At 42.2% G+C, this 25554-nt stretch overlaps 2 protein-coding genes across 4 annotated transcripts; both read left to right on the top strand.

Annotated features, from left to right (window-relative positions):
* The first annotated feature begins 262 nt into the window (after positions 1–262).
* On the top strand, positions 263–13929 carry ppp1r21 (protein phosphatase 1, regulatory subunit 21). 2 transcript variants are annotated; one of them, XM_086259821.1, is made up of 22 exons: positions 263–946; positions 2128–2196; positions 2451–2597; positions 2786–2863; positions 2985–3149; positions 3250–3308; positions 4564–4658; positions 4879–4931; positions 5100–5249; positions 5738–5839; positions 5933–6021; positions 6120–6256; positions 6458–6550; positions 6959–7086; positions 7635–7784; positions 8713–8805; positions 9108–9362; positions 9702–9737; positions 9855–9971; positions 10429–10527; positions 10636–10764; positions 12390–13929. In XM_086259821.1, exons 1-22 carry the CDS (start codon positions 887–889, stop codon positions 12417–12419), a joined length of 2334 nt encoding a protein of 777 aa, XP_086115947.1. In that variant the 5' UTR covers positions 263–886; the 3' UTR covers positions 12420–13929. The 2 variants fall into 2 exon arrangements, with proteins under 2 accessions (XP_086115947.1, XP_086115946.1); XM_086259820.1 differs by having other exon boundaries at positions 2762–2863.
* A 795-nt stretch (positions 13930–14724) lies between these two features.
* ston1 (stonin 1) lies at positions 14725–23521 on the top strand. Of its 2 annotated transcripts, none has more exons than XM_086259819.1 (4): positions 14725–14925; positions 19659–21594; positions 22118–22320; positions 22433–23521. In XM_086259819.1, exons 2-4 carry the CDS (start codon positions 19743–19745, stop codon positions 22496–22498), a joined length of 2121 nt encoding a protein of 706 aa, XP_086115945.1. In that variant the 5' UTR covers positions 14725–14925; positions 19659–19742; the 3' UTR covers positions 22499–23521. The 2 variants fall into 2 exon arrangements, with proteins under 2 accessions (XP_086115945.1, XP_086115944.1); XM_086259818.1 differs by having other exon boundaries at positions 14725–14921; positions 22433–23520.
* The last annotated feature ends 2033 nt before the right edge of the window (positions 23522–25554 follow it).

The raw sequence follows: 25554 nt of genomic DNA, 5'->3' as shown, positions 1-25554 counted from the left end.
GACTGAGAAAATCTTTGAAGAGCTATAATCAAATTAAAAGTCATTCAAATATATACTTCATAACAAAAAGAAAAGAAAAAATAACAATACAGTGTGCTACAATTTAAATGACAGTAAGTAAATGATATCTATCTATCTATCTATCTATCTATCTATCTATCTATCTATCTATCTATCTATCGATCTATTTCTTCAAACGCTAGGTGGCGCCCTGCTTTCTCCTTCTCCCTTCTTCTCTGTTTTCTGCACTTTGACCTCGGTGCTCGCCTCTCTTGTTGGCTCAGACTTCAGGAGGATTTTGCGGGTTAGCTAGAAAATGAAAGTATTCCTTCAAATGAATGGGGATTTAGGGCTGTTTTGCTAGCCAAGCAGCCGCTACCTTTACTCTCTAATAGGATTTGCGGACGCCGCGGGTCACCTGCTCCTGTCAGATAAAACCACATACATGTGTCGCTCCTCGTCGGGGTTTGTTTTGCTACATAGCCTCTTCGCTTCGCTTAGCTAACAGGCTCTGTCGGCGTTACTGGTGCTAACTTGGAAAAAAAGGGGACATTACTGTTAGATCGGAATAAACACGTGTTTTGGGAAATGAACTGTTGACCACTGTCCGTTTTATTTTCCGGGACTGATGACAGACCTACTGTCATAATGTACCCGAGTTCAGTTCTCACAGGTAGCGGAAGAAGCCTTGTTGGATTAAGAAATTTTACCAGTGGGCTAACCGACCTGAGTTAGCCAGGTTACAGCTCACCGTCTCCGACGTCAACCTTGCAAGTAACTGACACCGTGAACTACATACTAAGCTAACCGGACAGCCTTTGGCCAGTCCGGCTACTGAGGATTAACGTTTCCTAGCATCACCGGTTGGCGACTAGATAGCGTCGCCATGGCTAACGTTACAGACCTGCAGACAAAATACAGCAAACTGGCACAGGAGTATTCAAAGGTAAAACACCGCCTCTGTTTACTGCTAACGATACCTGTTACCTGTTATTGCTAACAAGGCTACTACACAGAACCTGTCAGTGAGCTATCAGCGTCAGCTACCCGGTGTTTTGTGCCTTGCGTGAACTTGAACTCAATGGAAAACAACACCTGAGATATTTATGATTAGTGAAGTGAAGTGAAGCAGATCAGCTTGTCAAAGACATACACATAACTTAGACCATAGAACCTACTTTGTTGGGTATAGCAGAAGCTAATACAGTTCACCTGGAATAAGGTAGATTATCACAGATGTAGGCTAGCCGCCGAGGCTACACACACAGGTGTCATTATCAGCCTGTGTGTAGCTTTAATGCTTTGTTTGGTGCATTTTCCTTAGGCTGCGTGGGAAAATGTCTTGCATGCTGCATTAGAAATAAGCGGTGTTCAAAGGATGTAAACTATTGTTTAATGGTTAAACAGTTTAGAGACAGTAAAGCCTGTGTGGCCTTTGTTTCTGTGTCAGCTGACAGCTCCGGGAGCGTTATAGCTGTTTCCTGTTCCACTCTGCTCCTCCTCACCAGCAGCCAAACAGTGTATGATCCTCAGGAAATGCTGACTGTGTGATTGTTGCACAGACTCTTGCTGTAATAAGCATGTCTTTAGAGGCTACTGATCATACAGTAAAAAGCACTGAGTTCGGGTTTCTCCTGTATGGTCAGTACTCATAACTCATTACTTATAAATGTGGAAAAGTCACTCAGTAAGCAAACTTTTCTTGACTTGAACTTGAAGTATATTAAAAAAAGAACTGACACAAGCATGCCACAGTCTGACAGACAATACGTTTCTTCTTCATATTTATCTCAAACGTAATATTTTGGGCTTATAGAGAACGGTAAAAGTCACATGATTTATAACAGAAGGCAAAATGAGAGCAACACTGAAACACACTAATGGATTCATCTCAATTTTCTTGTTTTTGGAGTCATTAGGAGGCAAAATTGCAGCGGAGACTATTATTTGATTACCTGCTCTGATCTTGTCTACATAGAATTGAATAAAAAATCAAAACTACACATAATTATTGAGCAGAGATTTGCCGTGTACTCTTTATTTTTAAATTGCATTTGCATCTCAAACAGCAGTTTGTACTTTTTACATCTGAATGGTTTTTTTCCTCTGTGTGTGTGTACTTCACAGCTACGTGCCCAGAACCAAGTGCTGAAGAAGGGGGTTGTGGATGAACAGGCCAACTCTGCCTCACTAAAGGTACAATGATGTATATTTAAAAAAGAAAGCAAAGTATTGAGAAAGCAAGCATTGAAATGACATTGTAAGCAACTCTGTTTTTCATATTTGCAAACCAAATGTGATCACCAAGTCTGACCTGTACTTGTTGCAGTGTTACCATGAATTATGTTGCTGTCGCACAATGACAACAGAATGACTTCATGTTGTTTTAAAGGCTGTGATTTGCTTGCATGTGTTATTCATCAAAGTCATTACTTTCTTTCTGCCATTAGGAGCAGCTGAAGCAGAGAGACCAGAGTCTGAGGAAGCAGGAGCAGGAGATGGACAGTCTCAGTTTCAGGAACCAGCAGCTGGCCAAGAGGGTGGAGCTGCTACAAGAGGAGCTGGCTGCTAGTGAAGCTAAGGGCAAAAAGGGGAAGGTGAACATGAGGGGAAAGGGGGAAATGCGGGAGTGGCTACACAGTGGACTAGCGGGAGCAGCATATATTTATTTATTTTTTTGTAGTGGTCTTAAAGTTATGGTAGTTTCACAGTAATGTTTGTCTGACAAGTTGATAGTTAATAGCCCCCCAATCTCCTCCAGAGTAAAGGAGACTCTCCTTCACAGCACGGCCTGCAAACCCAGAGTGTTTTTGATGAGGACCTGCAGAAAAAGATAGAAGAAAATGAGCGACTTCACATCCAAGTAGGCAGCCACGCGGTGCTTAGAGTGCATGTTTAAAATACAAATTTTACAGTGAATGTGTTTAGGATACGAGGGGAGGTCACGTATGTGACAGCTGTGCTTCCTGCTGTGTCTTTGTCAGTTTTACGAAGCAGACGAGCGGCACAAGAAGACGGAGGCTGAGCTGAGGGAGCGACTAGAAAAGCTGGAGAAGGATGCAGAGCAGCACCATGGCGTCGTGGACGGGCTCACCACAAAGTATGCAGAAACGATCGAGCGGCTGCAGAGTGACAAAGCACGTTTAGAGGTAAGGGCTCAGTGGGAGAAACATTGAAGTTGTTCACACAATTGCCAATTTTGATAACATTTAATTTTTAAAAAATTATTTTTTCCCCCTGTTTTTACAGGTGAAAGCACAAACTCTGGAACGAGAAGCAAAAGAGTGCAGAATGCGAACAGAAGACTGGTAAATATACATTTTATTCGTAGTTTGAATGATTTAATTCTTCTATAACATTGTTCAGCATAGTAACTGTAAGTAACCATGTGAGTAGGGATGGGTATCGTTTAGGTTTTATCCGATACCGGTGCCAAATTGGTACTTTTGAAACGGTGCCGGTGCTCAAACGGTGCTCAAACCGGTGCTTAAAGAATGGAGAACACAAAATTGGTCCAAAAACCTCTCATGTTCAGCTGTTTTTTGTAAAAATATAACAATGTTAGCCTTTTCTGCAGCTATGGGGCATATATGGTATCACTCTTGGCTGGAAGCAGTGCTTAAACAATGGAAAAAACACAAACTTTGTCCTAAACCTCTCATGTTTAACTGTTTTCCACTTTTTCTTTGGTCATTTTAGCCTTTTTAGCCAGGGTGAAGGGAGTATCTGCCATCAAACAAAAGGACAGCCGCATGTAGCTATGATGATGTTTGCTAGTTCACCTTACATGCATTAATGTAATAACGTGGTTAGCCTACTCAACGTAAATTAGCTACTCACGCAGAGAAGAACGGCTGCTGCTGCCATCATCATCCGTCATCATTTCTGCTACACTGGCAGGGCTAGGGGCCAGGACTCTCCTCTTCGTGTTTTTGGGGGATGTTGCATAACAGGCAACCCACCCGCAGTAGATGTGCACGGTGTGAGGTCTCGCAGCAAGCTATCAAATACGGCGCATTTCTGGGCTTTTAAAAAAAACGCTATGCGTCACCAGGTGTTTCATCGGATTTCAGGTGTTACCTCCTTTGACAGTATCACAGTATCAGCTTAAAGCACTTGTTGCAGGCTGCTGAGTTTGCATATTTTGCTATGAAGTACAGCCAGACTTTTGACCGCTTCGCCTTGGACATTTTTAATCTGTAGCTCTGCTCTAACAGAACGTACGTACCTGGCCCCGCCTACTATCCTCGGAAACGTAAAATGATTGGCTAGAATCTAAAGTGTATCACAGCTCAGGAAAAAAAAGCACCGAAATAAAGCACCGAAATGTGCGCTGCTTTTCGGTCTGGTTACTACCGTTTATGTCAGAACCCGGTACCCATCCCTACATGTGAGTGTTGAACTGACTTTGACAAATACAAGATATGTACATAATACATTTTGTAGAGCCATGATGCAAATCTTGCAGTACACATTTCTGCACATTGCATTTTTAAACTGAATTACACAAACTTGAAATGCATGTTGGGAGCAGCTCAACACTTCTTCGATCTCCCTCTGCAGCCAGCAGCAGCTGAGGCGGTGCCAGTCGGAGCTGAACAGACAGGTGAAACAAAGCAGCAGTGTTATCCAGGAGAAAGTGCCCTTTAATGACACCAGTGAGTATCTGGTACTATTTGAGAACATTTCCATCCTTGTCAGTGATACTATAACTACACGCTACCCTGGAGTAAGCACTGTAACGCTACACACGACTGTAACGCTGCGCCGACGCAACCAATTAAACTGTGTTTGCAAAGTTAATAAAAGTTCATTGCGGGGGTTGAAGTTCTGCTCTAGTTTACATGCTGCTTTTTTTTTTCTCCTCCATCTCTGCAGAATTTAGTGACTACAACAGCCTAAACGTGCCATCACACAATCGAAGGCACCAGGTAAGTGAGAAAACAAACACATTCGGGTGTATTGCAAGTACAGATTCACATCTCAAGTAACCACCTTTAAAAATATTACCTGTACAGCAATGTAGCGATAACACACTGAGTTGCCTTTAGGTAGAAAGGGTGGTAAAGTAGCGATCTGTGCACTGTGCCGCCTTTCAGCTGAAGGCCCGGGATGTAGCAGGCCAGGCCATGAGTTTCATCCAGGATTTGGTGGCTGCTCTGTTGAACGTCCACTCCTACACAGAGCAGAGAGTACACATCTACCCCCTGGACTCCTCTATTGAGACCATCTCCCCTCTGAACCAGAAGGTGAGGCAGCCATACAGGGAAGGTACAGGCATTCTGTCAAATACAATGCATGCTGGTGTTCAAAGCCATTATAGTTTTGCATTTTCTAATCAGCTCTTATTTTTTATTTCATTTTGACTTTTTATTTTAATTCAGTCGGTTTCCCGAGTGGGTTCCTTTGTTTCAGTTTAGTTCTCATTGATTGAAAATGTTTAGTTTTAGTTGAGTTTTTATTAGTTTGTTTTTTTTAATGACTTTTTAATGATTATTTTATTGAGGGTGTATGTCAGAGGCAAGATTTTAGGAAAATCAGTCTAGGTATTACAATAAAAAAGCAGTCTTGCAAACATACAAGGTGCCAGTAAACATATCCATCTAGGAAGTCGCAATAATTTTTTACCAGACTAACAAAGACTTTTCACATCTGGTTGTAGTTAACTATGCTAGCCTTATTGGTGCCAGATAAGGAGGCGCATTTCGTTTAATGTACGTTCCTTCTCTTAACCCAGTTTTCTCAGTATCTGCATGAGAATGCAGCCTATGTGCGCCCCCTGGAGGACAGCTTTCTCCAGTTATACCAAAGCATCACAGAGGACACTGTCACAGTACTGGTACGTTTTGGATGGAGGGTGTGGAGGTCATATGTTTGTTTAGAGACAGAAAACAAATTGACACTAATTGTGATTTTCTGTTTTGAATGAAAGGAAACTGTGGTCAAGCTGAAAATTTTTTCTGACAACTTCTCGTCATACACCCACTTTCTCCAAAAGATTCTTCCCTACCAGTTAAAAAGGTCAGCAGTGTGTGTGTGTGTGTGTGTGTGTACACGTGTGTGAGATAGAGACAAATAGAGTGGAGGAGGCTATTGTGATGGGTGTCTTGTGCTTTCAGCCTCGAAGAAGAGTGCGAGGCACCTCTTTGTACTGCTGCCCTTAGTGCGAAAAACCAGGAGCTGCAGAGTGACATCAAGCGAGTGACATCTGTGTTTGAGAAACTGCAGAACTACATTAACCTTTTGGCCTTACCCAGTAGGTTATCACACAGCATTTGAGCTCTTTTTGTCTAAAAGCTCTCAGTCAGTACTGTGCCAGAATAATTATATACATACATATTCATTTAAATGCTGTTTTTCCTGAAGGAATAGAGGAATTTGGTAGTATGTAAATACAGCAGAGGGTTTATGAAGTGACGAGCAGACATGTCTGACGAATGTGCGCGATGTGTCTCAGGTGTTCGGCAGGATGCCATGCCACACAGCAACACGTCAGCCGTCTTCACCCAGCTGGCCGCCTGCCTGCACAGTCTACATGATGCCATTAAAGGTGGGTGGATCTGTTTTCGTACACAGATTTCTTTATGTACTTCATTCATAAATAGTACAGCAAAAGCAGCTTTTTAAGGACTAAATATCCAGAAGATTCAGTGTAAAGTTTATTCAAATGAATCAGCAGACGGAAGCATAATTTTTTGCTCTTTGGAGAAGAGTCACTTTTGTAGGCAATTAGCTGTGAGAATGGGTTTCTGTAACAAGCGCCTTTGTTTGGGTATTTTAGTTAAATGTTCACTCAAATCTTGCAGTTTTAGTGTATGAGAATATTGTGAAAATCTGTTGGTTATTGTTAAAAAAAACACCGGTCAGGGAGCGAGGCACTGATTGAGCCACGTTTATTAAGCTAAATTTGGAACATAAAGCAAATCCTGCTGTTCTTTTTTGCTCCTTGTGTGTCCAGAGATGTCAAAGCATTACAACCAGAAGGCCGACATTGAGCGGGAGCTCCCCACCGTCACCCAAAAGCTCTGTACCACCACAGAGTGCCTCCTGGGATCTCTGGGTTCTTTAACTAGCTGCACCGGCAAGGTATGGCCAACAGGGGGCAGGCAGCAGCCAGGTTTATATCTCCTGTAGTGTATGTTTAGCTTCAATACATAAAGGCGTAATTGTAAGTAGCAGTGAGTTGTCTCTGCAACTGGGTCACATTGGTAAATTGCCACAAATGGAAGAGCACAGAAGTGCGGGACTCAGGTGGGCAGCGGTTAAACGTTGAAAGACACAGTCCAAATTGCAGTCTGTACAGCTGCTCCCCAGCAAGAGCACAGGGATGAATGATTTTTGTGAATCGAGCGAATTGTCGGCTGAAGTGTGTGTGTGCCGATTGGATGACACTCCACTGGGTTGCAGCACAGCCCACGACATGTGGAGTGAGCTGCATTTTGCAAGCAGGCAGAGGCTTAATTGCTCCAACATTTATCTTCCTCAATACTTGGTGGTGGAATTGGCTCTCTGCTGTAAACACAGCGGCTAATCTCAGGGTAAACAGAACGCTGAGTGTCAGGGTTTCTTCAGCTGAGGAGATATCCGTTTTGTTTGAGAGATCTGACACGTGATGTCGCTGTAACTTGCTGCAGATTGCCACCTTCTTCAGCAACAACTTGGACTTCTTCACATCATCGGGCTACAGTCCGAGAGGCAGCACGGCAGCTCTTAACCCCGTGCAAGCAGAGAGTATGCTGGCCAACAAAAAGAAGGCAACAGCCTATATCCAAGCTGTCAAAAAGGTTAGTGTGTGTAGCATGCTATTTCCCACTTTATTCCCTTTTCCCTTAAATAGACTTTACTTGGGCTGGCTGAGAGGTTCTGTCTTTCAACTACTTTTAGTATTTATTATGCCTTTAAATTCATATTTCATGTTTTTCCTACTGGTTTGATCGTTGCAAGTGCTTAATATCATTTAGCCGCTTCCCAAAAGGGGATCTTGACTTGCGTTCGGAGTGCAGCTCCTCCGTCTTGTACTGCAGTTGGCAGCACAGGAGCAGTGGTCCCCGCCCCCTCACGTGCCCTGGAGAACCGCCCTGAGTCGGAGGGCCGCTTTAATCGACACCTGCAGCAGGTGGAGAACTGGTTCACGCTCCTCTGCGCTGACTTGCAGAGCAGAGCGAGGGCTACCGTCACCAGCTGCAGTCCGAAACAGTGGAGTTGATTCGCAGGAGAAACCCTCATCGGAGCAGCAGCTGATTATATTGCTGAGTTATTTACTTGTCACAGAGTACTTGGCAAATAAAATGTATGCAGAGGGGGGGGACGAAATGAAGCGCATATATGCACACACACGTCTCCCAACCACAAACATGATTTGAATCAGTAGGAAACACTGAAGCCTTTCAACTTACAGCTCACAGACTTTAGATCATTGTGCTTAGTGAGATTAAAAACACTGATTTGTAATATCTTTTCAAAAGCATTAAGAAAGTCTTTGTAAGTATTTCATCTCTCAGAGAGTCTCATATCTACATTTTACATCTTATAAATGTTTTGATCTGCTTTTACGTTGTTTTTATATTTTATAATTCCATTTTTTCATTTACTTTTAATCAATTTGAGTGTTATTTTAAGCCTGCTTCTGCAGAATTCAAATTCTTTAAAAATATTACATGGATTTTTAAAAATGATAAATGACTAAAATAAGTGTTTTATTCACCCATTTAGGCCAAGCCCCAGTCTGTTCCGTACAGAGAAGCCCTGTCAAACCGTCGCATACTAACCAGCTCCACTGAGAGCAGAGAAGGTCTCACTCAGCAGGTAAAAATACAGAGATACGGATAAATTGGTGATACAAGTAGAGAAAAAACTGTCCTGTCTTAACACAGTCGTGTCATGTATTATCTGAGGTGTGGACAGCTAGCAAAGCTGTTGATGTTTTACTTTTTAAAGTGCCCAATGTTTCACATAAATGTGTCACTTTATCAAAGTGCGAAGCCATATAATAAAACCCAGTGAGGATTATTGTATAGTTTCCTTCTTACAACTCCTAACCTTTGCTCGTTTCCGTATCCACAAGCTCACTGTCCACTTCTCTCCTTCTCCCCATTGGCCTCCTGCAGGTGCAGCAGAGCCAAGAGAAGATTGCTCGTCTGGAGCAGGAGAAGGAGCACTGGCTGCTGGAGGCCCAGTTAGGGAAGGTGCGGCTGGAAAAGGAGAACCAGCGCATTGCGGAACTGGAAGCGCAGCTAGCAGCAGCTCTCGGGGGAAGTCCGAACTCGCAAACGGCTGCAGCCGGCGCACTCACGCGGGGCCACGAAGAAGCAGCGGCAGAACTGAAAGCTGCAGAAAAAGAGCCAACGCTGTGCACGAGCCTGGTACTTCTCCGTGACCGCTCGGTCTGCTGTTTGCTTTCACTTTGCAGGGGAAATTTTGTGTCCTTGGCACTGATTTGTTTCAACAAAGGGAGTATTATTGTTGTTTTCTTCTGGCTTCCACACTAAGCCGGTTAATAAAACACAGACGTCCAAGAGCTGATGTGGCAGAGTAGGAGAATGCTGTTGTTATTCAGTGCTGAGATTGCTCTCATAATGTTTGTTTCAAGTAGCTGTAACACGTGTGTTGTAGTTAGTAGCTATATCCTGCATGTCTGTTTTTGTGTTTTTCTTATATATTTTACATTTGTCTTACTTTTCGTTTCTTTTTTTTGTCACCAGGTTGGAATGTTGTGCACAACACCTACAGATGAGCATGTGAGTGTCCGTACATCTGATTAAAATATTTAAGTGCAGAATTTGTACCCATCTAATAATGCTCCCTCCAAGGACAACAAAATCTTGTGTAGCTTGATGTTGTGTCTGACTTTGCAGGTGGGAGACGAGGAGTCTAGGGAGCAGCTGATAAAGAGCCACTACATGGCCAGAGTAGGAGAGCTCACCACCCAACTCCAGATTTCAGATAGCAAAGCTGTGCACTTTCACTCTGAGGTGAAGATCTTACTGAAAGTTGTTTATCAAAGTAACTGTGTGTCGTAAGAAAGACCGTTAGTTTGCCTTACAAGTACATATTCTCTTTGTGCTTTGAAAATGGTTCTCGAGTCGGGGTTATTACCATCTCCACTGAAAAACCGACACTAAATATTTTAAGTAATATGTTGTGTCTTACCCTCGATGTAAATGACTTGTTAAAGTTACTGTCACTTGCCTTAGTTTGGCATTATAGCAACAGAAATGCGCCTGATGTCGAGTTAGACGTGACGGTTTAACAGCAGAGACTAATATTGTGGATTTCCTGCAACTTTGACACTCTTCTTAAATAAACCTACTTTTCAAAGAAATCCTTCCTGTTATTGCAGCTTTTGAAACCGATCTGTAAAGCCTGCCAGACATGCTTTAAAATCATCAGGGCACAGCAAGTTGTTTACTTTTCTCTTTCCCTTTGTAGTGTCGAGCTTTGGCTAAGAGATTAGCCATTGCAGAGAAGTCGCGGGAGACTTTCAGTGAGGAGGTCAAACTGGCTAATCAGAATATCACACGCTTGCAGGTATGATGCACTGCCAAAGAGCTTCCAGTTATAGCATAAAGCGTAAACATTAGCGTCCTTTCAAGTCAAAAAGCATTCACTTTGTAACTGTTTGGGCCTGACACGCAGGATGAGCTGGCTACGACTAAGAGGAGCTACGAAGACCAGCTTAGCATGATGAGCGACCATCTGTGCAGCATGAACGAGACTTTGAGCAAGCAGCGAGAGGAAATCGACACGCTCAAAATGGGCAGCAAGGTATAACCTTTTGAATTTCAGCTTCTTTTGCAATATTTTCTTTTTAAAATTTTGGTTCCCTCTCAGGGTTTGCTCTCAGCTGTGAGGTGCTGCCAGTCTCCAGTTAGGTTTCTGAAATGTTTGGGCGGTGATATCATTTGAATGCGTATGTCAACGCAACAACATTAATGTGTAGACTTTGCTTACGTATATACATTCAATTTGGCATTAATTAAGCAAGTTAAAGTTCTGGAGTTGATTCTAGTTCACGCTGGCATTTGCACTTTTCTGTGAACACTAAAATGTGTGGTCAACGTCAGCTGGTCCAAGTGAAGAAGGTCATCGTTACAATGAGAAAACAACACAAATCCACCAGCCGAATAAACAGTTCGATATATTTTTGAGAGGTTAAATGGTGGATGATCACAGGATCATTTCCATAAGCAGAGGAAAAAAGCCTTTAAACATCCTGCTGAGTGAAAAACACTCTTCCAGGAGGTAGGCGTATCGTTTTCAAAGTCTGCCATAATGAGAGTAAAAGGGTTCACCACAAGGAGCAAACCGGTGATTAGCCACAACAGTAGAAGGTGCAGATTAGACTGCCAAAACACATCTATAAAAGGCCGACCAGCTCAGGAACAATATTCTTTGGACAGATGAAGCTAAAATCAACTTGTAGCAGAATTAAGGGGAGAAGAATGTAACGGGGCGGGCTGGGATCAGCTCATAATTCAAAGCATTAATGTGTGATGGTGTGGTCACGCTCGGCTTACAGTAACGATGGGTCACTATGGTTTATTGGTGATGTGACAGAAGGTAGAAACAGCTGGGTGAATTACGGAGTGTATCGAGCTATACTCTCTGCTCAGATTCACACAGATGAAGCAGGGTTGATTGGATGGTGCTTCACGCTACACATGGACAGTGACCCAAAACATACAGGAGTTTTTTAAGGTAAACAAGTGGAATATTCCGCAGTGGAAATCCGTCACCTGATCTCTACGAAAGTGAGCGTTCATGTCAGCGAAGCAAATGTGTTTGGCACGTGAATAAAGCTGACAGTAATTCCTCGTTGAACATTTACAGACCAAACCGTACCACCACCCTGTCCCTCCAAATCTCGAAAGAGAAGCGATACGGCCACGTGGAGTGTGAAGGATCAGCCGCTAGTGAAGTGTGACATTGTAAAGTTTCTCAGTTATGAGGTGAAGTGGGAGGTCAGCGGTGGCGTTGCGGTTGTTGCGAGGTTTAATGGGAAAAGCACCTGCCGCAGACGTCTGAAAAAACCATTAAGCTACAGGAGCAGTAAAGGAGAGGGCTGTTTTTTTTTTTTGTTTTTTTTTTTAAAAAGAAGAAAAAACGTGCATGCCCCTGCTTGTGCGCACACGGATGGCTGCATGCTGGGAAGTTTCAGGACCCGGCATGTTTGTGATCTAAAGGGGCGATTTTTCTCTTGAAGGCCAGCACACCAGCCTCAGCATGTTTTTCAGTTTTTGAAACGGAATACGAATTTTGTCTGTCTTAGTCACTGCACTGAAATGCAACACAGAGCGTTAGCTTTTGCACCAACCCTGGATATGGCTTGCTTTGAGTTTAGAGGACTGAGCTCACTTTTTTGTGTGTGTGTGTGTGTGTTTTTTCTTTAGGGAAATGCCAAAAAGAACAAAGGCCGCTAGTGCTGCTCCTCAAAACTCAAGCTCCATTTGACGCCACTATAAAGGCACCCTGGGAGAAAACCTGAACCTCGAAGCCTCCCTGCAGCGTCTTGGTACCAACACTGTCACCAAACCACAGGATAACCACCTGAGCCTGCAGTTCCTCCACTTGAAGGCAGTACAAAACTGTTTGGAGGCTCAAACACATTTGACTGAAAATGCTTTGTTTTTCCTTCCCCCCCTTTCCTCGTCACAGAAGTACATGAAACAAAACAATTTGCTAAAAAACAAAAGCTTTCCAAAACTGGACCAGAAGTTACTGCTTGACCTCTGTGTCAAACCACGCTGCTTTCCCAACAGAAGGAGCAGAAGAAGATAAACAGCTGCAGCAGCTGAAGTTTTTAATACTCACTGAAGTCAAGACTTGAAGACCAAACCCTGTTAATCAGTGCGTGTAGTCGTCCAGCTTAATGTGCGTATGAGAGACGGTGGAACTGTGCATTTTTATTGCTTATCTGTAACAGTACGTGTGTGTGTGTGTGTGTGTGCGCGCTTAGACTGTTGTGTCCTCGTGTGACTGTAGCACCAGGCTTTACAACGTAAGTAATGTTTTACAACTACCTTTTTTTTGTTTCTTAGATCAAATTTGAGATAATAATCCCCCCACGTCCCTTCTGACACTAGCATATAACACAAGCTTCTGAAAAGAAGGGCTTTAAAATCCCAACCATAACAAAGATATGCTTAAATTCATTCCTCATTTTTAAGAAATCTTCAGTCGTCTAGGAGTGGAGGAAAGAAAAGATGTCTGCCTCGAAGCACTGATTAACCGTGTTTACTTTAATGGGAAGGGATGGACAAGTTGGAGCTTGTGAAATGATGTCAATTTATCTCTGTGAAATTATGCTGTAACAAGTCATTTTTATCACCAAAGTAAGTGTGGATGTGCACTCAGAAGCCTGGCGGGGAACGGCAGTCTCTCGACGTTGTACGACGTGTGGATAAAAAAGGGTTTATGTGAATATAACCTCATTTAAAATCATGTAATTGTACTGTACAATGAGTAAAAAAATGATATAGGCCTATATACAAGAGGCATTTATTCAGAGGTTAAAAAACTTTTATTTTCCACAAATTTTACAAACTGACATCTGTGGCTAGTTTAGTGTGTGTCTCGTCTAAGGCTACAATACAGAGATGTATCGCAGAGGGATCGGCCCACACTGGAACTGGTGCTCAGAAAACTTTTGAGTCATGGCAGAGGGCAGTTAAAGTTTACACTAAAATTGTACTTACATGAGGTAAAAGGAAGAAAAGCCCAGAAGTGATTGTGAGCAGTTCATTTAAATCCTTTTGTTTGCCAGTCTACAGCTGCCAGCAGACCTTTGATCTGACAGGTTTGCCAACGCCCTCTAAACATATTTAAAAAAAAAAAAAAGCAAGAAACTTGTATTCTCACATTGTAACTTGTTGAAAAGCACACATCAAATATGTGACGCAAAATAAAGAGCTTGCTCAAAACATAAATGTGTCATGTATTTAGAGTCACTTGGTTATTAATCACTCCTAAAATTGACCTAACTTTACCTGCTGCGTTTATGGGGGGTGAGGGAGACTGGGAATTGTAAGTTGTGTATAATTTAAAAAGGCGAAAAAGCAGCCGCTAACACACCCAAACTACTGGGAAATGAGGCACAGACATGTGGGGACTAGAAGAGCAGTTTCTGATGCCGTCACTTGTTTTGAAAAGAAAAACGTCGTTTTATAGAAATTCGCGATGCTTTCAAGTACTCTTGGTACATGACTGAAGAGTACAGTAGCTCTAATAAGAAGTTTGTATAGGCTGCAGAATTACTATACATAATACCAAAGGCATTTATATTACTGTAAAGTTAGGCGATTTAAACACCCTGCTTGAAGTTGTGTGTTTTATACAACTTAAGTTTTTACGTGCTTTTGTTTTGTAAACAGCGGTGAAAGGGCAGACGAGATTCTCTTTTTGTGTGTGATGAAATAATGATCAACTTGTCTTTTCTTCTTTTTTAAAATTATTTTTTTAATCTTTTGCTAAACTGAATAACTATCACAAGGCCAAAGGTTGTAATGACACACTTTATATAAATGTGGCAGTTGGGTGCTATGTTTATGGTTAGCTTTGAAACATTGTCAACCGTATCTGAACTCTGATAGTTACTGAGTGAGCATATTAACATTAATTTGTCGAAATATGAACTTAGTAAGTTAACGTATGTCCAGAAATAGCCAATATTCTGATGTGTCCCACCGCAGTGAACGCAGCACTGCTGTGTTCAGTCCCACAGTGTCCCGTCGGAGGACAACCATCAGTCTGAACTCGGGAGGGGGAAGCGCTAGGCTGTGCAAACTCCCAGGATTTACACTCTGCCATTTTGATCAGGACCGGGCCGACGTCGGAGTTCAGACGTGTCCATCAAAAAACAAAAAAAACAACAACAAAGCAACAAAAAGTCATGGCCTGAATTAGTCACTGCTGCTGCTAAGTTTGTGAGTATGTTTTCCTTTTCGCTTGTACTCAGGGAGCTGTGTTTAGTTCAGGTCACGTTGTAAAAACCAAATAAACTGTTTTAGTGTACTCTTTTTTTTTTTTTTTTTGTAAGTGTCGACCAGGTGTGCTGTCGTGTCGTCGCTCGGTCGAGAGTGACTGGCGCGTGTGGTGCTCACCTAAAAGTGCGCAAAGCCAGAGCACGATAAAAGTAAACTCAGGGTGACAACTTTACTCCTTCGAGCTCGTGCGTCAAAACAAAAGGCGCGGAGCTTTATCCCAGGATTGGGCCTCTCTGTCCGGGACGCGGGGCTGCCTCTGTTGTGGATGACAGCATGCTTGGTACTGTTTTGTGTGTCCAGTCTTGAGTTGCCATGGGACGAAAAGAAATGTTGTTTTCCAGCAACTAGTGTTTGTGTCTGGCAGCCAACTGACCGCGCGCTGGGTGTGACAATGAAACAGTGTATCAAATAAGTGTGATTTAACAGGAGGCATACAGTTTATCTGCGCATGTAGATGATATTAATAGGAAATGTGTAGCCTTTTTTTAATACAGTAAACTTTTAATAAGTATGGCTAAATGTGAGATTTTGTAACTTTTGCTGGACTGTAGCCACTTTAGCAGTGAAGAGACCAGTGCGAGAGTCATAAAGACAGTAAAGTAGCCCAATCATAGTCTACTAACATTAGATAACATCCTCTAGTAGCAATCAAAGCTGCTACAGCAGGAATGTTAAACTCATTTTACAAGTATTTTGATTACATGTAAATCTTCCCGTTTAATTTTGTTACATAAGTACAATTTATAAAAATAAATGCATTTGGACAAGTGAAATGTACTTGGTAGAGGGATTTCCAACTCATTTTACAATGTAAGCCACATACAGCCCACTTTGATTTGAAGGGGAAAGAAACTGTTTAACTATACATTTAATCTCTGAGATATTTTAATGTAAGAATAAGAAGAGCAGTTTAAACAGGACATGCCAGATTGAGGAAAAAAAATGCTGCTCTAGGTAATGAAAGGCATCTGTTAGCATGTCTTTTTGGGCTTACGTGTAAGAAATGAAGGTGTAAAATTAAATAAAAGGTTTTGGTTGCTTTTGCTCAGAAAGTTTTTGTTAATTCACAGTATTTGTTTCCTTGTGGACTCACTGTGAAATTTCTATAGTAGATTGTGGGGGGGGGGGGGGGGGGGGGATGGGTTTTTTCCTTTATTGAGTGGTTTATTCATTACTCAGGAGTAATGGAGGGGGTCATTATCAGTGGGAAAAGCTGTAAAACCAATGAAAATGCAGTTAAAAAAAAAAGTTCAAAATGTATGCTGTCTTTTACATTTTCCAAAGCAGTTCGGTGGGATAGATTTGAGTATTTTCCAGGTCAACTCTGGCCTGTGGGGCTTATGTTTGTCAACCCTGTACTAGAGACTGCAGCTTAAACCCCCTGTGTACTAGAACTAATATCTATACATTTTAATTTATTCTATTATTTGTTTTCATACTTTAAGCACAAGTTTATAATAGTTTATCCCTTCATTCCAGATGAAAGGAAAGCATAATTAAATGAGTAAACTACATCCACAAACATCCCCCCATTCATTCCTCCTCATTCTGTTCCCAGTCATGCTTGTCTGAACTGGAACAAATTTCCACAATAAATGCGGCAGGGAATCCCGGGATTAAAGTGTATAACTAACATAACGCCGATTCATTCAACGTGTGAGGAGACAAAAAGAGCTGCGGCACCCACACTCGCTCCTGTGCTTTGTGTTAATGGGAGCTCACTTTGCACACGATGCCACTGCTGCCACTGGAAATGGGTCATCACATTTTCAGCTCTGCACTAGTCCATGCTCTCATTGTGGTTACAATGGTAGCAACCTGCCCTCTCATTTTAAAGTGTCTTATTTTGTTTATTTATATATACAAGTTTTATTTCGAAGGAAAAATATTCCAGGCTGTGGTGTGAATGTACAGGAAGTGGCCAGAGAATCCAGCAGGAAAGTGTCTTCTTTAATCAGGAAGCATCTGTCTGCTGAGTTCAAGCCCTGGTGTGTGTGTGTGTGTGTGTGTGTGTGTGTGTGTGTGTGTGTGTGTGTGTGTGTGTGTGTGTGTGTGTATTTGTTTTTTCAAATTCAGCAGTTTTGTTGAACCACAAGACTTTCCACTCAGTCATCATTTATCAGTAATTAACCATATAAGCAATACTATTTTCAGTTGTTTCATGGCTGTTCCCCTTTGTGGATTGCATGTTCTCATGCTCCATGCTTAATTTTTCCACTATCTGCCAGCTGATCTGTTAGCGCGTGTATTCATCCTCCCATGCAGTTTTGAAAAAACCAATATCAAAATGCTCTGCACGACTGGCGCCTTTTAAAGCTTACATTTTCAGCAACTAGCGAGGCCAAATAGCTGTGGTTAAGCAGCATTAGACCTTGTTAATGTCCATGAGGTGTGCAATTTTTTTTTTTTTTTTTTTTTTGCCTACCCTTGGTTTAGCAAGCAATTTAAATAACTACAGTAATGATCAGTAATGATAAACTTGAGAAGCCGGATGGTCTTTGTTGGCTGTTTGTCATAACTGCAGGGCTGTAATTTAAATGCAAACCAACCTGTACAGGGAGCCTGACGTTCCCCGGCAGAATTACAGGTCTTAACTTTGCATTGGTTTTTAGCTGGTAGAAATCTGATGAGGTCATCTTAAGTCTCGAAACAATAATAAGTCAGTGTAAAAATCCTCATGGTAGTTCCGACTTGTTTTTGTTTTTAAAGTACATAATTAGTTTCATAAGGCTCTCTTAATCCCCAGTCTCTTTTCGCTGCGCTTTGGCAGTAATAAATAATCAGACCAATCCAAATTTATGACCTGTAGAACTGGTGGATTTTTGAAGTGTGATAAACTGACATTAAGATAATATTTGTTGTCAGTTCACACGAATACAGCAGCCTGCTATTTCCTGTGTGCAAAGCGGCTTGTCCCAGAGGAATGTGTGGAATGTATTCTTTTGTCCTCTGTTGATTTAGCAGAGTCTCATTTCTGCATTGCCTGCTGGAGAGCCCAGGAAGAGATGGCTGGCTTGGAAATGAGTTTGAAAGACTGTCAGTAACCCCCTGTGGAGATTTCCTCCTCCTCTGTGAATCGAAGCAGATGGATTCTATAAGTTGGAGAGACGGATGAGCTCGTGGAAACGTCTGCGTAAAACCTCGCAAACATCCTCTCATTAGAAAGATGTTCTTCACTGTTTGACTGAGGAGTTGTCAGTCCACTCTTCTGAATCAGAACACCCTCCCTTACTCACACACACACTTCCATGTTTATTTGTAGCAAGAGGAACTTTCCACTCCATGTCTCCTCCATGCAAGTCATGGCTGCGTCTTGGAGCGCAGAGGGAGCCTGTAATTGAGGCTTTCTGTCCCCCTTTTTTTATGGGAAGATGAAGCGTCTGTATTTTGTAAGGGGGCTTCACTGAGCCGGATATTACTGAGAGCTGAACTGCCAGCGCATCAAAAGGCAGATTGTGATTGAGTAGCTGGAAAATTAACTGCGAGATCGCATAAAGATTACAACATGTTTACTCTCTAACCACTGGCAGATTAGCCTGAACGTCATTCCTGTTTAGCAATATCGCCATACTTTTTCAATATCTCATTCATATATTAAAATACCATCCACCATAAAGATGCCATGCACACTTTGTCCCTTTTTGAAGCCTCGTGTGGAACTAGATGAGCCCCAGTGTACCTGCTTCTCTCATCTGACCTCATGGTTTTTTAACGAGGCTGGACTTTTTCTGCCATGGCTAACTTTTCTCCCACGCAATTTGGAGCACGCTGGCTTTGAAATATTTAGACAGCACAGCAGGTCTAAAATACACCTTTTTACATTGCAGCAGCTTTGAACTGCCACATCTCTGAAGTCTTTTGCTTTATCCTCTATGCATTTAAAAAAATTCTGAGCTACAGAGAGAGAGATTCTAAAAATCCTTTGAGAAACTGCGATGCAGTGTTTGGTTTGCATCGACAGCTTTCCAAAGTCTTGCTATTTTGACTAAGAAGAACAGATTTCTTCACCCATTTCTCAGGCTCACACTTTGTATTGGGATATTGTTAGAAGAATAAAGACTGTATCATTTCTTGTATTGCTTGCACAACTGATCTAAATGAAGGAGGTGGTCTATGTGTGAGAGTGAGTGAGTTTATTAAAGTTGCATAAACATGCATGAAATCCCTGTTACAATTACCGGTGTAAAGACGAATCTGTCAGTGCAAGAATTCCCTGCAGTCTCCTGTCACCATTCCTTTAATCCTCATCTTTATAGCTAAAAGATAAAACTCCGGGAATGAGTTTTCATGTTCTATGATGGAATTACTTCTGAGAGTTTCCAGTTAATAAATGTCTATAAAAAAAATAAATCTGTGGTGTGAGAAACTCGACTCCCTCTTCGCCAACACTGGGCTGCAGAATGCTTATTCAGCTGTCACGTCAGCGAACCTTAGGTAATTGTAATAGAGAAAAAAGAAATGAACTTGTTCCGGGTCAGGTGTTGATTAAGCTTTAATGGAGTACTTTAAAGACATGATTTATTTATGTCCTCGAGGGCTCTCTCTTGTACCGATAGCAAAGGTTTCAGTTGTTCGTGCTTTGAGATGGGAGCTGACTTTAGAGATTTGATCTAAATTAGTTTTACATTTGAACTTGGGTCAATAGTGTCTCATTCTTCTTTCTTTTTCTTCTAACAGAGAAGAAGACTTTTGAATTCGGGGACAGTTAATCCAACAAAGGAGGAGCTGTCGTTTTGAACCGGTCTGCAGACCTCTTTGGCCATGTGCTCCACAAATCACTCAAACTGGGTCACGTTTGAAGATGACAGCACACCGCTATCGTCACCTCAGAAGCCTCTGCAGTCCCCAGGACTTATCAAAGCATCAGTGCCGCGTCCCAACGGCCTGAAATTAGTGCTTCCTCCAATCAAAGATACTTCCTGGAGCTTTAGTAGTTCCCTGGAATCGCCTCAAAGTCACTCAAGTCTTAGCGGAAGTTCCTGTGTACCATGTAGCACACCGTTTAGCACTCCTGAAGGTGGGGTTCCTAGCAGCGCGTCACCATTTTACTCCAAAACATGGGACAAGAAGGACTTCTCAAGGAGTTTTTCCAGCCCAGTTACCACCTCTGTTTTCTCTCCTGCACCACAGGCCCTGAATCAAACATCAGATGGGCCAAGCCCTTTCCCTTCTTTCAAGGGTAATTCAGGACACTTTAACCCGTTCTGGGATGGACCTAGACTAAATACGGATGCGGGTAGCTCCTCCTCAGACTCTGAATCGGACAACAGCCTTCCACGTTTCTTTATACGGACCAAAGATGGCAGTGAGCCTCAGCGTGACCAGCTTTCCTTCTCTGTTGTTTGCAACAAACTGGAAGGCCTACATACAAAAACCGACAGCCAGACAGAGACAGACAAAGAAGGGCAGAGGCGGCTAAGTTGCAAAAGTGAGGTGTTAAGTGAAGGTACATCTCAGTTTGCACCTCGTGGTTTGTTTCGTAGTCAGAAGAGAGACGGTTGGTCTATCATGCTCAGGATTCCTGAAAAAAAGAACCGCATGTCCTCGCGTCAGTGGGGACCGATCTATCTCCGCTTGTTGCCGGGAGGTGTGCTACAGATGTTCTATGAGAAAGGGCTTGAGAAGCCATTCAAAGAATTTCAGCTTCTGCCTCACTGCAGGCTCTCGGATCTTAAACTGGAAAGCTACAGCGAGCCCCGCAAAGTCCTCACAGTCAAGGTGGAACATTTCTCCTACACAGAAAAGAAGCGCTTTCACCCAAAGTTCGAGGTTAGTCACGAAGCTGAGGTAGAGCAGCTCCTCAAGTTTGGCTCCACAGTGCACGATGAGATCGAGGACCTGGTGGTCTCCATGGAGGAGGAGATCTTCAAACTGAGTGTCCCCCACCAGCAGAGGCGGCACTACGAGGAACAGGAGCTGTCGCTGCAGATCACCGATCACATCTGGATACAGCTAGATAAGTGTGGGGGCGTAATGGAGCAAACAGCCTTCACCCAGATTCACTGTCTTGCTTTTCTGAACGGACTAGGAGACTGTTTTCTTGCCCTTAATGACCTCGGGTTGCTGCACTTTGACTCCAGCTATGGCTCAGAGGAGGGCAGTGAACTCTGGATGGAGATTGCAGGCTACCATTTCCACAAATGCGTGAATGAGATGGAGTTTCAGAGGTCGCGACTGATCAAGTTTTTGCCTCCTGATGCATGCAGAGTGGAGCTGATGCGCTACAAAACAAGGGTCCTAGGTTGCACTGAAATTCCCTTCTCAATCAAAGCTACGGTAACGGTTCAAGGTGCCTACGTGGAGCTCCAGGCCTTTCTCAACATGTCAACCACGTTCCTTTCTTGCATGAGGGAGTCTGACACTCACTACCCGCTGTGTGAGAATGTTGTGATCCGCGTTCCGGTGCCAGGCGACTGGGTCAAAGTGACACAGACGGTGGCCTTACTGCGACAGAGGTCTTTAAAGGCCCGCATGAACAGAAATGCCTGCTTGGGCTCAGTCACCGCTGCAGATTCACAGCCTGTCATGCAAGTGTCGATTGGCACCGTCAAGTACGAGAATGTATATTCGGCGATCGTGTGGAAGATCGACAGACTGCCTGCAAAGAATATGGGTAACGCTTATGACAGGTCAAAAAGGAACCTGTTGTACTTTTCCAGCTGTATATAGTTTTAAGCTCTGTCAATTTGGATAGTTTTCTGTGATTACATGCTTCATTGGTGCAAAGTCTGAAACATGCTGTTTCCGACCCTTTTTAGCTAGCTTTCTTATGATTGGCTGCTCCTTGTAAACAGAAGGTTTGAACAGCAGCTTTAACTTTAATGTCCACAGCCAGGGCTCTGTGAGACAAGAGACAGGACACCAGTTAAAAAGAGTATTTGGTGCAGTCTGAAGCTTTACACATACATTGACCTCATTATTTGAAAGTGTAGCCATGTTTAATCTGAGACTACTGTAACAGTACATAAGTGACAGAAATAATGAGGAGCATGATAGGTCCCCCTTAACATTTAGCCTTACACATCCTTTTCTCATACTGCTTTTTACTCTTGCCTCCTTCTGCCTATGCACAGTATGTTTGTCGTGCTGTGATGTACGACGACAGCTGCAAGTGACCTTTCTTTCCTGCTTTGCAGCCTTGGATCATCCCCACTCATTTTCCTGCAAACTGGAGCTGGGATCTGATCAGGAGATCCCAAATGACTGGTACCCTTTTGTCACGATGGAATGTGAAATTGTGGGCGCGGTTGTGTCACAGACCAGGGTTAAATCCTTGGGCACTGTGAATGACATCCAGCCGCAGAAACATGTGACCAGTTGGACGCGCTATCACTGTCAGGTGAGATGCTTCAACGGAAAAATAAAAATATCTTCATCTGTGCTTAATTGTGGATCGATTTTTTTTTTTTAAATTTATTGGAACTAACTTTTTTCTTTCTTTCTTTTCTTAGGTGGAAGTGGAAAAGAAATGGATTGAAACAGAGTCACAGAGGCAGTCTGGCTGTATGACGCAATGATGATTAAAGACACTTAGTAGAGGAAGTTATTCCTATAAAATGTTTTTCAAAATCTTAAAGGTGAAGGGATATTAAAAATAACAGGGTGAAGCGAGACTTTCTGCTTATATCTGGTTTTAGAATTCATAAAATCATGCAGTTTGGTAGCATTTCTGATGGAGGTTCTATGATTTTTATATCCTTTAACTGAGACTGAACTTGTTTAGCCCTAATAAACAATTTAACACAGTCCTTATACCTAGCACTTTACATTTAATAGATTTATAAATTGTATGAGATTTACAGCTTATACGATTATGCTTGCATCTGCAATATCTGCACTGTCCTCCAGAATTATCAACATCAATTAATAAATGCACGCCAAACACATTGTCTAATATAAGCAACTTAAGTAATGGCCTTTTGAGATCATTACTTTAGAGAGAGGTTAAATATCAACCGATGCTACGGGTGGTGCTACTGTGTTGTCCATCTATATTTAAAGTTGGCACACTTTGAATTTTTTTTTTATTTGTACAAAATCTTTGTGGAAATGGCACGAAAATGTTGGATCGTTGTGTTTAAAGAATGGTGATGTTTAGGTAACGTCACAACATATATTGGGTACTGATAATATATAAAGTGAGATTTCTTTTTGTCTCAAGCAACAAAAGTATTGTTTATCTTGAGCGGACCCTTTGACTTTATACTGAGGTTGTGTTGTGTTGGAGGACTGTAATTTTATTTAAACAAATCAATTCTGTATCTTTCTGCTCTCTGGGTTGTGAATCGGGTTTATATATGATAATAAAAAAAGGGGTGAAGGGCCATACTGAACAAAAAGGTGTTTATTGATAACTTTTATGTATGAAGTACCTGGCTTAAGCTGGATATTATATACATCAAAAGTAAAAAAGAAAAAGCAATTAAACCAGAATGAGTCATGGTAGTACTTCTTTCACAGCTGTTATCTCGCACTCGTTTTTTTCTCCACACTTGGTAATTTACTCAACACGGGGGCAGAGCAGTTATAAACCTGCACCTCACTAAGATTCAAAACAGTGTGAAAATTAAATGCTTCCCATCACTGCAGGCTTTTGCTGAGACGTATGATTTGTAGGCCATGATAAACTGCTGCAGGCAGCTGCATGAAGTTGCTCAGAACGCCGGTACAGACAGAGAAGTCAGTAAGTTTCAGTATTGTTTCACTACACTGCTGGTGTTTTATTATGCAGTATGTTTTATAAGGGCATCTGTGTTTATGAGTCATTCTCAACCAGTGCCTCAACATGCAATCTATTAAGTCTCTCCCTCTTTAAAAGAAAACGTGTTCTTCTTAAATCTGTAAAATGAGTTTTACTGCCCTTCAGCAACACTTAAAGTCCAGTTATGATTTTTATTTTTATTTTTACAAATTTTGTCACTGACAATCATAACTCTTAAGTATAGTCTTAAAATATACACTCTCTTTGTTAGGTACAATTGTTCAACTCCTTAATCCAAATGTCTAAGCCAATCGCATGACAGCAACTCCGTGTGCTGAGGCATGTTCACACTAAGCAAGGTGATTTATGTGACTTTGAATGTGGTACGGTTGTTGGTGCCAGACGAGCTGCTCTGAATAGTTCACAAACCGCTGATCTAGTGAGATTTTTCTATAAAACCATCTCTGGAGTTTATAGAAAATGGTCTAAAAAAGTGAGTGGCAGTTCCCTGGGTCAATATGGTTTGTTGATACCACAGGTCAAGGAAGAATTGCCCCATTCTTTGATAAGAAGGCAACAGCATCTAAATTAACGACTATTTACAACCAAGATGTGCAGAAGAATGGTGAATGGACTGGATCTTAAACTGTGCTTTTCTACTTTGCCTGTGCTTCAAAGCACTTTATATTATTAAGCTCATTCACATGCTGATGAACATGTGGAGAACAACTTGGGCTTAAGTATCTCACACTGGATCAGCCACAGATCAAACTACCAAGCTCCTTGCAATTAGTGGATGACCGCAGAAGACCATTCCAGGTACTACTCCTGTCAGCTAAGGACAGGAAGTTGAGAGTGCAATTTTCACAGGTTCAACAGAAGATTGGAAAAACTTTGCATGGTCTGAGGAGTCTGCATGGGTGCAGAGGAGGTGTTTGTGGTGTCATGGTATGTTTTTATTTCATTGGCACACTTTGGATCCCTTAGTACCAACTGAGCATTGTTTAACCGTCACAACACGGCCTGCCTGAATAAAGGTTTTCCACTGAATAAATCCAGTCTCAAGTTTAAATTACCCCATACTTTCTTTGTCTAAGGTTAAAAAAAAAAAAAAGCTCATCGGAGAGCTAATGCAGCACTGCCTCATATCAATGTGGAAACAGGGCCTTTATTTTCTTCTAGTTCAGGTGAGGGCTCTATGCGAGTCCACAGTAGCTTTGTAGTGAAGTGACAGCTAAACCGCCTGTTTACTTCCAGCAACTGCAGTATCCACAAGGGTGTCTCGTGTTGCTGCTTTTCAGCTGCATCGCTCTCATCCTCATCAGAGCTGTCAACCAACAGTGTTGAAAGAGTCCCAGCATCGCCAAAACAGACAACTTGCAAGAAGCAGGGGTCACGGCTCCCGCTGCTGCTCTGAATCTATTGAACACCAAGTTCAAACAGTGTTTTGTAAAGGGTGGAATATTTTTAACTACCGGCATTGTGCACTCCTGGGATCAGGAAAAGTGCACTGATTTCCCAGCACTGTGCCAGCTGTGTAACTTTTCTACTGAAAGTAACCAGGAAACTAGAGAAAGAAGAGGTTATTAGTGCTGGACAGGGATATTTAAGGGACTGCTGACAAGTTAAGTCACCTCTCCCATTTAATCTTAGATCACAGGACTTGTGTGCTCAGATTTTAGAGTTGTTGCCATAAAACATGCTATTTGAGGTCCAGCAGCCACCAGCCCCTCAACCCAAACCTCCACTGAAATAAACCTCTAATATGACAAGTGCACTTAGGAAGCCCTGAACCTTCATCTTGTTTGAAGCAAGAACCTGAAATCACATTTTAAATCAATCACTTTCCCCTCCTGGGAAAAACAAAAAAGA

The sequence above is a fragment of the Aulonocara sp. 'chitande type north' Nkhata Bay genome, linkage group LG13 (assembly GCF_057382095.1).
Source record: "Aulonocara sp. 'chitande type north' Nkhata Bay isolate Kocher_YH1m ecotype deep benthic linkage group LG13, A_spYH_male_GT1.1, whole genome shotgun sequence".
Taxonomy (NCBI): Eukaryota; Metazoa; Chordata; class Actinopteri; order Cichliformes; family Cichlidae; genus Aulonocara; species Aulonocara sp. 'chitande type north' Nkhata Bay.
This window is presented reverse-complemented; position numbering and strand designations above follow the sequence as displayed.

Excerpts from the sequence above, each read along its gene's own strand:
- ppp1r21 (XM_086259820.1), top strand. The coding sequence starts at position 887 with ATGGCTAACGTTACAGACCTGCAGACAAAATACAGCAAACTGGCACAG. Across the intron at positions 3,309-4,563 it reads AGAATGCGAACAGAAGACTG|CCAGCAGCAGCTGAGGCGGT; the intron begins GTAAATATACAT and ends CTCCCTCTGCAG. Across the intron at positions 6,022-6,119 it reads CTTCCCTACCAGTTAAAAAG|CCTCGAAGAAGAGTGCGAGG; the intron begins GTCAGCAGTGTG and ends TTGTGCTTTCAG.
- ston1 (XM_086259819.1), top strand. The coding sequence starts at position 19,743 with ATGTGCTCCACAAATCACTCAAACTGGGTCACGTTTGAAGATGACAGC. Across the intron at positions 21,595-22,117 it reads ACTGCCTGCAAAGAATATGG|CCTTGGATCATCCCCACTCA; the intron begins GTAACGCTTATG and ends CCTGCTTTGCAG. Across the intron at positions 22,321-22,432 it reads GGACGCGCTATCACTGTCAG|GTGGAAGTGGAAAAGAAATG; the intron begins GTGAGATGCTTC and ends TTCTTTTCTTAG.